The sequence below is a fragment of the Melospiza melodia genome, chromosome 3, assembly GCF_035770615.1.
Source record: "Melospiza melodia melodia isolate bMelMel2 chromosome 3, bMelMel2.pri, whole genome shotgun sequence".
Classification (NCBI taxonomy): domain Eukaryota; kingdom Metazoa; phylum Chordata; class Aves; order Passeriformes; family Passerellidae; genus Melospiza; species Melospiza melodia.
The window spans coordinates 64,559,136-64,572,157 of NC_086196.1; the positions used below are offsets into that span (position 1 = coordinate 64,559,136).

The 13,022-nt window shown below is 38.3% G+C and overlaps 1 protein-coding gene across 2 annotated transcripts in view; it reads right to left on the reverse strand.

Moving 5' to 3' along the window:
• Nucleotides 1-13,022, reverse strand: part of PRKCE (protein kinase C epsilon) — a 288,247-nt gene that overhangs the window by 184,599 nt on the left and 90,626 nt on the right. For both annotated transcript variants that reach the window (XM_063152058.1, XM_063152060.1), the window contains exon 2: nt 2,831-2,894. In XM_063152058.1, the coding sequence (XP_063008128.1) occupies nt 2,831-2,894 (64 nt within the window). The remainder of the gene's footprint in view (nt 1-2,830; nt 2,895-13,022) is intronic.

Below are 13,022 nucleotides of genomic sequence, written 5' to 3' on the forward strand. Positions count from 1 at the left end.
TTGCCTTTTAGAGGCAATATGGTAGAGAGCGATGCTCTTTGTCCATATTAAGGGATTGAACTAATCTTAAGTCAATTACACCAAAAGAGAACTTAAATATCTGTCTGAAAAAGCTTCTAGAAGTGTCAAATAACTGAAGCTACATTACTGACTGCTGGTAACTAGAAACCTGCTTATATGACATTGGAGAAACAAGTCCAATTCTCAGTACATGGCATTACAAGACAAGAGTGGTTGGTGAGTATATAGTATATTTTTACAAGAAACACACAACTTGATTGCTTCCTTCAGTTAAAATTGTTGCTATGAGTATTTCTATTTTCATAAATTGCCAATTTTCCCCCACCAAATTTCCAGGTGGAAGACCGATGCCCATTTGTGCATCAGGAAAAGAACACTATGTACTCTTGCTACTCACAGTGACAACTGGATTGCAAAAAACAAGAGCCTGGTTCAGAAATATGGCCAAGAGCAGCAATTACTTCAACCAACCCATGCCACTCAAAAGTGATGCACCTACTATAACTTCCGATTCCTTTAATCTTCAAGAAACACAGATTAACTACAATGAACTAGCACATTGAAAATCATAAAATACCTCACACATTCATTATCTTTACCTACACATACACAAAATGAAAGAGGTATTTTTGAAACATGTAGAATAAGCTACATCCCTTGTGATCTAGATGTTTCCATTCACTACACAAGTTGTTATTCACATAGTTGTTATGTTAAACTACGTGTTTCAATAACATCACTAAATATCAAAAATTATTTACCTCTAATAAAACCATTCAATAATAAGACTTCATAGTATCACTTATAATGCTATAAAAAGGGCTTGCAAACAGTTGTACAAACTTAGTCCACTTTTCTTTGTGAGAAAAACTGAAACCCTCCTAGAGAACTTTGCAGTACTTCTACTCAACACTTTTACAAGTGGGAAAGCTTAAAAATATACAAGTTCTGCTGTACTTTGTAAGTGCACCAACTTCTCTAATTTCTACCAAATTCACCTCAACTACATGTCACAGCATATGCTGCAGTTGAGATAGCTACAATACACAGAGTATCACCATACAACATCATAATGCTCCAACCCATACAGAATAACACCTCACCACTCCAAAAAGCTGCAAACACCCATCCTTCTTGTTCTTTAGCCCAGCCTTTTATACCCCTCATGTTCCTGCATTGCACCTGTGTGCCCTCTGTTCCCTTTGTGGTTGGTCAGTGCCCCTGGGCACTCCATGGCTCATTGCCTCCAATGCTGCTCACCTGCTGCTCACAGCTGTACCCATTGGGGATGCGGCTGGGCCCAGCCCCACCCCAATTACCACAAACTGTGTGCCTACAACTAAGTGCTCTTGGTCCTCCTAAGGCCTCCCCATAATATTTCATAAGCTGTTTTCCCTCACTGGCTAGTCTCCATTTATGTATTCCCCTCCAATGCTACTGTAGTGACACAAATTTCTTTCCAAGTACCTTTCAATGTTACAGGGTAATGCACCACGTAATAAAGGAGGCATTAGGATAGCCATTTTTTACTTTCCTGTGTAAAAGGTTAGAGAGTTTTAAAGCACTTTTGAAGAACCACACAACACCATTCTTTCTGTCCTTTGACAGTCTGACACACTTGAATGCATCTTGGGATGAAACGGTAACAGCAGGCTCAGCTGGGTAGCAATTAGCTATCAGAGGAAGGTTGGAAGAACATCCACCTGCCCTATGACAGAGTCACACCAATGCCTTTAACCACATTTCAGATGATCACTGTCATGCAAGTCAGAAATAGATGTGGAAACTACTATTTAATTGATATTTTCTTCAATATGCAGGAAGAAAAAAATGGTAGAGCACATTTTAGGTAGGTACAAAAAGAGGCTATAAGATAAAGTTTAAAATTCAGGATTTATAGCAATATGTGTTTTTGCAAGCTACTGCTAGTAGCTGGTCAGAGTGCAGCAATTCATTACAAAGAACAGAAAGATAAACATGCTCTTCCACCGTTTCTCCACTGTGCCAGGCAAAATAATTTAATTTCATAGCATTTTGGTTTCAACTCCTGTCAAGGTTCATGTGAATCTTCTTTATGTATTGTGAAGTGATGATAACCTCATTTCAGTGAACTCCATGAGCTACTGGGGGAAGCTGATCAAAACTGATTGCTGGACATAATTTAAGATAATCAATCATCTAGGCCATTTTGGCAGATCAGGCTGTCACCAAGTGCATGACTAAGGCACACGGATTTGCTTCTTCATAAATTATCTCATTCCTACCATATACCACTTGACTGTTTAAAGTAAGCAGCAGAAAAATTATTTTTAGAATTTTTCTTAAGAATGTAATAAATACTTCTCTTCCATATTTGGGTCATTTTCCAACATGCAGCCATAAAAATGAAAACATCTCATATAATGACAACATTCTGGTCATTACTTTAGTTGAAATGGAAAAATACCAAATATTAGAATAATTTAAAAAGCAAATAAACTCCTGTCCTTTATTTTTTGACATCTTATCTGTTCTACCTACATAATTGTTCTATTCTTCCAAAAATGAAAGAATTTGGAAGTTTCCTCTGGAAATTAGTACTACTAAGTATGATCATTTCATTATGGTCATTTTAGCTGGTATTGTTACCATCAGTGATTAACAGGGTAAGATGAAGTGCAATTTGCTTATTGACTCAAAATGTGTTCATTTAACTTGAGTTAATACAGATTTGAGGGTATCAGCACACACCACTTCTAATACTTTCATTGCAGAGACCCTTGGAGATTCCATTCATGAAAGAGTAAGATAAAATATTGAAAGTCCCTACCTTCACCTGACGATCCTGAAAGGTCTATGATGACATACACTCTCCCTTCTGGCTCCAAGTCAATCTGTAATCAAGAAGAGAAAAAGAAAAAAAAAAAAAATCATACTTAGAATGGCTCCCAAAGCAAGTGACTGCAGATGCAGGAAACCAGAAGTTTCCAAACCTCTCAAAGTCAAGGTGTAGGCAGGACACATCCTGCACCAATAGAGCCTCCTTTTGCAAAGAGGTGTTGAGAACCCTGCAACCTCACTGGAATAAAAAAGAAGTGTGCGCACTTGGAAAGTTTGAGCTCAGTGAATTTTACATTTCAAACATTTAATGTACTGTTCCAACATACATTTGCACCACTATTTTCAAGAAAGTCAAAAAGTGCCACAATTGAGCAACTTTTTTACTGTTATTTATACTGAGCCCAGATATAGAAATGTGGAAAACAACACTGTGACAGCTAGACTGATTAGCTCTGGTCACAGAACGGGGGAAATGAACACACAGAGCTCATACAGCCAGTTAACACGTGTTTATAATACCCCTTTTGTGTCCCCACCGGGAGAAAGAAATACATGCTTTATCCTCTTTTTCTGAAACACAAAATTTGTTTATTTCTGCACCATTCTGGTGGATTTTAAGGAGTCTTTACCCATGAGGAGATCACTTTCACTCAGCATGAAATACAGGTGCTCAGTATCAAGCTGCTGTACTTCCAAATATCACAGTCTATGAGAATAAGCTCCGGTTCAGGCACCACAAAGAAGAGCTTATGACAGATCTTCCTGTATTTCATCACAAGTTTCATCAGCAAATCTAAATATTGCTGGATTTGAGCATCTTAATGGTACACAACAAATTAAAAACTATTTTTGCTGCCACGCATCTCTGAAAAATAAAACTGTAACTAAAACATTATGTACTCAGTAGCTTCTGCTCCAACATAGCAGTTACTGTCACATGATTTCAGAGCCTGAGTGACGTGATGTTCTGTATGTCAATACTGTATTTTCAATCTGTTTTAGTAGGAAAACCACACAGGTAAGATTGCAAGGGACCTTGTGTGCCAGTGTCAGAACCCAGGAAATTCTTCTGGCTGCCCTGGAGGGCTCAAGCCCTGGGCACAGAGCCCCTGTGCCTTTGATTTAGCCCTTGGAAAAAACAATCACCAACCTTATATGAAGAATTACAAGCCACAAAAGTTTAGGTAGAATGATAGTGAATTTATCACAGGGTGAAAAAAATAGATTTTTTGGGGGATTTTTAGAATGGGGGTTCAGGGGGCAAGATGGAGGAATCTGAGCATGTCCAGCCTCTCTCCTTCTCCTTCTTGGCCTCCATCTTCTGCTGTGATGTTGGCACTTTTAGATTGGTTTAGAGTAGAAGCTCACTGTCTAACATAGGTGATAGGTATTGGAAAGTAATTGTAAATATTGTACACATAGTTTTTAGTATAAAGACATAACACTGCCCGGGGGCAGTCTGAGTGCCTCTGACTGTCCTGCTGAGAGGACCTCGACTGGACAGGAGCAAAAATTTTATAGATCAGGAACAATAAACAACCTTGAGACCGAGAAATGAAGAGCTCTGACTCCTTCTTTGACCACTGGGCTGGGAAAAGAGTGAGTAAATGCGGGGACATGATGCAAGCTCCTCCTCCACTGAGCACTGTTCTCCAAGAGAGGGCTGGGAGAAGAGTTCACAGGTCCTGCTGATGTCATCGGAACAACGGATCAAGCAAATGATCTCAGCAGCTGCATTGTAAATAGACCAGGCAGGAAATAATGCTAGCAAGGCCAGGGGTTGCTCAAGGGAGAGGAAAATGAAAGTGTGGGTGTCTGGTTTTTTATAAATAATAGTATTGAATATCCAAAAAAGTAATTTTTAACAATTCCTGAATTGGCAGCATGAGTTTTGTGAGGGAGTTTTTGGGGAGTTTTTGGCTTTTTGTGTTTTGTTTTAAATAAAGCTGCTGATCTTGAAATACTGCTCCTCTCCCTTTGCCAGTTTTAAATAAGAAAAATATTAGAAGATCAGAAGCACAGGTGCATGAATAGACTTTGATGTCTATGCTGAGGGAGGCTTTTGAAAAACTGCTATAGCACTCAACAGATGGCTGTATTAAAGACAGACATGTCTAATGCTCTGTTTGTATCAGCACTATACACTGTTTGCTTAAGCTTTCAGTAAAATACTTTATGCAGTTCAAATCCCAGAGTGCATGCACACGCATAAACCCCCAACATCATCCCTGCAGAACAATCAGGCATCTGGACGAGTTACTGACCACCATCACAAAATCTCAGTTCTGCCCCTTTAATTACAAACAGCATTGGAAGAAACTCAGGAAAAAGACTGGAGGCCTGAAACCAAGTTTCTATTACCCAGCAAGTGGACTACTTCAATTTACATTTTATTAGAAATGATGCTTAGTGACCTTGAATTGGAAATTTTGCTGATGCTCTAAGAAAAATGAACTATTTATAAAAGAAAGTCTTTTATAAAGAAAGCATGTTTCAGTATTCATATGTTCAAATGCCAGTAAGAATGAAATGGACATATTCTTATTTTCAGATTTATGAAATACCCACATTTCATTTCAGTGACACTGACAGTCTTATCAGTCATATGAATTAGTACTTTTGCCAGAAGCCAGGAGCTCAGCTGACCCTACATATGAAATGAACACCCCAACAAAAGCAGAATCCCCTAGACTTAGAGGAACCCTTCTCTTCTTCTCAGGTCTTTCATGTATCAAGCCAAACAGAGGGAAAAAGGGCCAATTTAATCTTAATTATTCATAAAAAATGTCTAATTTAATGCCTAGAAACATAACGGCATAAATACCTTCAAAATAGACTACTAGAATATGCATGTTTTTTCTTTTCAATCTGTGCATTAAGTTGTGCTTAGATTCTGCAATGTCATATTATAAATAAGTACCAAAATATGCATACAGCAGAATCTAAACTTCCCATGCGTTTTTCACTGAATGCTATGAAAGCTATCACATGTGAAATGCCCTTAGACGCATGTAACCAGAAACATGAGGACTGGCCAAATTCAGCTGAATAGAACAGGCATCCTTGAAAGCAATGGCAATAGTCTGATCACAGCAATTCTGATTCTGACCCTTCTCTTTGACTAAAAATACTCTCTGAATGCAGCCTAGCTTTTATACGTGAGGAGAGAACTTATGAGGAGGCATCTCAAAAAGACATTGCTGTTCAAACGGAAACAGGAAACAAGGCAAGATGCAAACTAGGGATGGGACAGAGGAGTTGATACAAGAGCAGCTTTGCTGTAAGCAAAACACATTGCAAAATATGTGCCTTGCACACATACATCACATCTGCCACATGCAGCAAAAGATGCAACAACTGTGACTGAGCAAAGTCTTTGATCACCAAAATATTTTACCTTCTTATTGACCCATGCTGTTGCTGTGACTTCTGTTGAAACACAGTTTTAGCATGTGCAAGCAACATTAATTAAAAAGGTAATTTAAACAGCTTCTATATTGCTCAAATAAGAACTGTGGCAGCATACTGAGATGAGTACAATCATTGCTGGAAAGCAGCACAGATAATCAAAAACTCCAGGCCTGAATAAAACCTATTAGTAGCCTGTTTCAGGGAACAAAATGCAACCAGCCATAAAACCAGACATACTTTGAGAGGAAAAAACCCATGCTGAAACCAAGGCCAAGCTTAGCATATTGAAGGCATTTATACAGTTTCACAGTCATTAATGGATTTTATTTTCAACACCCTTCTGAGACAGTTCCCCATATGCAAAATGGGATACTCCCAAAGGCACAAGCTAGACTAAATGACTTTCTGGCAAGTAATACAAGAAGCCTATGGTTAAACAAGAGCTGAACTCTGGTCTCTGGAGGCCCAGACTGCCCACTGGACCATTCCTCCTTTCCTCAGTTAGGCTTCACTTTGTCCAGCAATCCTGTCTTCCAGCAGTATCAAACACTACCAAGAACTTTTTTTCCCTCTTTTTTATACAGCCTTAATGGGAACATATCTAGGAAGCAATTTCTTTTTCATTCAGATAATCCTCATCAATAAAAACAATACCAAACAAAGTTTGCTGAAATATTTGTCTGCAGCATTTTCAATGGATCATAAATCTTCGGTAACCTGGAGTAATGCAAAATTTAATCAAACCGTGCAGAAGATTGTGAAAATGGCCCAGCTTTTCCTCAAGGTTTTTTTTGCAAGTTTTTAACTCCACAGTGTTCTGAAAAATTGAGCCCTAAACTCAGCTAGAAGTTCAACATTTTCTTCCTCTCAGATGTAAGACATTATTTCCCATCCCTAAAAACATAAAACTTGGAGGGAATTCTCTTGGATGAAGATTTTCTAAGGAAACCAAACACTCTCTATAATCTTAAAAGGATGAGGAAGATTAGAATATGCTATGGAATTACTTGCGTTGCACTGACACTTCATATTTGATTATGAATAAGATTTTATGTACAGCCTGAATAATTCCATCAGCATTTGGGAGTGCTCTTTCCATTCCGTTTGACAGCTTCAGCACAGATTTTGCACGCTCTATGGCACAAACTGAGACCGGTCGTAAGCAAATGGCAAACCAATGTCTTGGGTGGCTCCGTGCCCCAGTGCCACAGGGTTTCCTTTGATCACAACAGAGTCCATCAGCCACCTGTGTTCCAACACAAGGATGTCACCTGAGATTTAGTGCACTGTACTCATTTAAAAGCCAACTTGTCTCAAGAGAAATTTAAGGACAGTCATTGACATAAATCCAGATCTGATATAAAAAATGAGTGGACAAATGCAAAATTTGAAATTCCTAAAAGCAGAAAGGTTAATTAAGTTTTACTCTGATCTCCCTCAACTAGACAGTATAGGAAACACAGCAAAACCCCTTCAAACCTAAATCTGTTGAGGATTTTGGCAACAGCATAAACCTAAATGGACTGTATAAGTCATAGAAAGAATTAAATCATAAAACCTGCTTTGCACCTCTTCTTGTGATGTTCTAGGATTATCTGATATTTGGGTAGCTTAAAGCATAAACCTCCAAGCACATGATCTGTCACTGCAGATGGTTATTTGATTCATGTCAGACCTGGGAAGTCAGGATGGTTTAACCCTTCCTGAGTGTAGCATAACAAAGTTTCTTGTTGAACACACAACTTCCCTGAAAGAAGAAGGGAAGAGATTGTGCTTAAATTGTTGATAGCTGGAAAGGCTGAGGGGGTGGTTCCTCTGCCTGTTGTTTTTAGAGGTATTTGCCAATTTTGCTAAATATTATTTCCATGTAAATGCATATGAAAATCAGAACAGTTATAATCTAACAGAAAATTACTGGAAAGTCTGTGCTGGTCTTTTGCTCTTTAGCCACAGGATTTTTGTGATTCAATTCAAATAGTTAATAGAGTACCTATTTTAACTTATTTGATAGAAAATAGAACATTAACAGTGATACTTTTCAATACAGCCAAAATGACTGCAGCCCAAATAATTTAAAACCTTTTAAACTCACCATGATTACTGTAATGGAAGCAAACTCCTGACCAAAGGAGCAGCCAGATGTATGATTAAACTTGTAAACTTGTCCCAGCATTTACACCTGAATCCCTATCAAGCTCATCTGAAATGATCAGGTTTGCATAAGCTCCATAAGGTCAGCAAAATAGCTCAGCAAATGTTATTTATTAATAGTATCTGAAAATTAAGAATTTTACACATTACATCATTAATTACAGGAGTAAACTTGACTTTCAAAAGAAATTACTCAGAAAACATACTGAGAAAACTTCCTTAGAATCTCCATGTACCTCCTTGATGTTTTTCACCCCACAGCCTCTTGCTCTTCTGGCAAAGGCAGCAGGAAAATTTGGAGCCAGTCTACTGCTACAATGTTCACAAATCTGCCTTTCATTATGAACATTACATATTTGATTATTATAATTAGAGAGAAACCTAACACAGCTTGACGCATTGTAATTGACCACAATGATATACATAAAGGTTCAGAAATTCTGGCCACAGGGGATTCTATCAATTATTTACTCATACTCAAAAGTCAACAAAGAAACATCAAACATCTTGCATGACCTACAGAAAACATCAAACACTTTTCAGTGCCAGACACATGCACTGACATAATACAGAGCAGCAGCAGCCAGGGAGAAACAAGATTCAGCTGAAATAACCCACAGTATTCAGAAACCAATTCTAAAACAAGAATCCTTCCATTACTTAATAAGGCATATAGTGATGTTTAGTTGTTGTGTCCTGAATCACATGTGATATGGCCTTGGTCTTTCATGATCTGTTGTGCCTCAGGCCTCCCAGACTCCAAACAAGATGCATTTTTGAACGCATAGTGACGCATGCACATGTATTTGAGCACAGGCACATCTGCACTGTCAGAAGTAACATATTCATTTTTATGCATTAGAAGGACCAACCACAGTGCTGAGGCTAAGGTCTTCAGGGCTCATTTTCTTGTAGAACCCAGAAAGTGAATCTGGACAATTGGCTCTATGTACATGGAACAGACAGAAGAGCAGTACAAACGACTGCAAAGGCATCGAGCAGCATGACCACAGCAGGGTCACTGCATGAAACCAAGTGTCTGACTCCATGATCAGAAGCAAGGAAGATGTTATCTTTACTTCTTTGAAAGCTTCAGAAGGTGGAGACTATGTACAAGGTATTACCTTTTATTCCAGTATTTAAGAATTATACGGCAAACTGGTTAGAGTTTCTAAACACCTACAATCACAATTCATGACGAAGGGAAATGAATCAATGAGAGAGAAATCTCTTCATGAGCAGAAAAACAAGTAATGACCTTAAGAGATAAGGCTGCCTAGACTAACTATTCCATGATATGGAATATCATGACCTGCATGTAAACATGTCAATGGAAACTCACTAGCATGAGTGTCCCAGACACAAGTGTGTGCTACTTGTTGCTTTAATTAGCCCAGTACAGTTACTCTGATGATGAAAATGTATCTCATTATTAAGCCTTATGAAGACAGGGGAATAAGCCAAGGTTATGTAGTATTTTTTCACTGTACTAAAACTGTATCTACACTAGAAATGGAGGTGGCATTATTTTAGCAATGGTAAGAAGGACAATATACCAAGAACCTACACAAGCCCAGAGACAACGTGAGGTATAATGTGTACAAGTTAGGTTTGGCTGAGCAACGCCCAACTAGACTTTTTGAGTGAACAGACAGACAAACCACCTACTGAACAAAAGCCTGCATAAAGCCATTCTCTTGAAACATCTGCTAAATGTATTTCAAGAAAGAAAAGAAACTCTTCAGAGCAAAACCACTTTCCCAAACAGATGGTTATTTGATTTAAGAATAAGGGAATTGCATTGTGTGGGGGGAATTGCATTGTGTGGCAAGATCTGACCTGTAATTTCATCACAACGCTTTTCAAAATGTATTTCTTAATGCACTAGTGCAGTGGCACTCTCCAAACCACAGGGAAATAATTAACTGTCACAAAGTATTTAAAACATGCTCGTTGCCTTGGCTTAGGGGCATTTTTTAAAGTCATGCTACAGAGCTGCAACCAGAAGGGAAGTTACCTTACACCCAGCAATAAAACACAGAGCAGGGTGGCAGGGCTGCCAGCACGCAGTCGTTAGCCAATTACTACATGTAAAAACTGATAAAGGCTATCAAATTATCTTACCACAGTACAATTTCAGACAACCACTTGCTCATATGCCAAAGCCAAACTCATAGAAACTCATAGGTGGTACATTTGTTCAGTCTCAGGAATCACCTAAACATGATGGTATGTAGAGCTTTTCAAAAATTACTTTAACCAGATATTTGGAGTTTCTCCTAAATTACAGTAATAGTTCCTCAGAGTAGACAATTTTTTAACGCTTTGCACAACCATCATGAAATATGTGTCTGTATAAAAGCAAGTACATGGATTGACTGGCAATTTGTCCTGGCCACATAAAATTGTTTTGGTGGACTGCATACTTTTTTCCTTAATTCCTTAAGTAATTCTCACAGTTCCTTATGTCCTTTAAGCAAGAATTTCTGCCTGAAGACTTACAGATTAAGATACAAAAGCAACATTACATATTTCCTGTAAAGATATATTTCTTCTCTTTATTGTCAAAACACTCCTTTCTTGCACTCTCCAGCCACATATACCCTGGGAACTCAAGGTACTTATACAGTAGGCAATATCCACATAGCATTTCTGTACAAAGAATAGAGGAAATAGCTGTGCTGATTTTCAGATCTCAAATCAGGAAAATGAACAGCTGGAAGATCCAAGAATTCAGTGTAACATATTCATTTTTTGTGTATTAGGTATAAATTAAAATTCTTCCTAAACAAGATAAAACAATCTTCAAAGACAGGATATAAGTAGTCCTAGGAAATGGGGATATTAGATAATAAGTTGCCCTTCAGTTTTTCTCTTGTTATTCCTATTCTAATCCTGTGTAAAAAAAAAAAAGAAAAACCCAAAAAAAAAAAAAAAAAAAAAAAAAAAAACAAAAAACCAAAACCAATTGAAATAAAAAAGCAAAACCAAAACAAAACAAAAAAAAAATAAAACCACCCCAACAACATCCAAAAAAATCCAAACAAACAACCATAAAAACCCACCACAACAAAAAAAACCCCCTGAAAGCCCACAAAATTAGACAACTCTGGAACTTGCCTATGAATCAACTGTGTTTCAAACCAAAGGTCAGGAACATCGATGACACCTGGTTTGAGTAAAGCTTTCATCTGCCTTAGAGAAAAGATCTTCCCAGATATTAGAAAATAAATAAAGATTACATGAACCTCAGCCCAAACTAGGCAGATACTTCAGAACTCACTTCTCAGACCATTCCACAAGAGGTTCACATTTCCAGCCTCTCAAACACTACGGTGCAATACCTGTCAAGAACTTTTGAGAGAAGTCCAAATGAACTTACAGTCTTCAACGGGCCAAGAATGCAGCAGGGAGCTGAATCCACTTCAGTTCAGCTCTAGCTCAGGCTCACTTGTAAGTGGAGCTGTGCTGGCTTTGTTTCAGCTAGCAACAAAACTCACATCTAGGTTTTGTTTCAATTAAAAACCCTGGAACATTAAAACAACCACTGCTGTTTATGGGTGAGAATTCAGTTCAGCTCCCTGGGAAGAAAGGAGAAAGGCCTTTCTTATCTGGAAGGCAAGCACATTAAATGTACTCTCCATTTGCATTCACCACAGAAATTAATCCTCCATTAGGAAGTAAACAGCTTGAATCAATATGCTGCAAATGGACAAACTGTACTTCAGTGACACTTGCTGGAACTTTTAAGCAGCTTGTTGATGTGCAGCACCAGCATCAGCTGCAAGCCAGAGTGCATCAGCAGAGAGAAATAAAACTCCCCTCTCTTGCCAAGTTGATATAGATATGAATGAGATTCCCTCTCTCCACAACCCTCAACTAAAGTGGCTGAAACTACAGAATATGCAATTAGGATAGCTCTAGGGGTGTGCCCAGAGGTGCCTATGATCTTAGAAACTGCCTATGAAGGAGACTAAGTTCTTTCCCTCAAATTCCCAGAAAATGAAAAATATCTTATTTTTAAAAAATGCCTCTAAAAGCTATAAAGACTTCCCTGAAAATTCCCCAGTATCCAAACTCCTCCTCTATCTGTGCAAAACTGGACATTTAACATGACAAAATCCCTGACCTCCTTTGCAGTTTACCTTAGTGTACCTTTCACGAAATTTGGCTGGCGATCAACTTGTCAGCACTGTGTCACCACACACAGTGATTGACTCGAGTTTTTTGTTTCAAGTCTCACCTTGGCACCCAAAGCCAAAGCAGAAGCTCACAGGGCTGGGCTCTTTGACCCACCCAGATGGTCAAACTGCTCCGAGGCAGTGCCTAAGTGGGGCAGCTCTGGGGACCACCACTAGGCAAGAAACAAAGATCTACCTCAAGAGTGCAGAACTAAAGAAAGCTGCAGAGATAAAATAATGCAGGGTTTGAAATGTCTTCAGTTAAAAACTACATGTGAATGAGAAGAATAAAGAATGTAGAGAAGGAGACACAGGAACATGCAGAGACAAAAATTATATATACAGCTCAGAAGTAGCATGAAGTTGTCATGAGGAAACAAAAGGAAGTAAAATAATTTTTCAAAAACAAAGCTAAGCAAAGCTGAGCTAAAATTACTA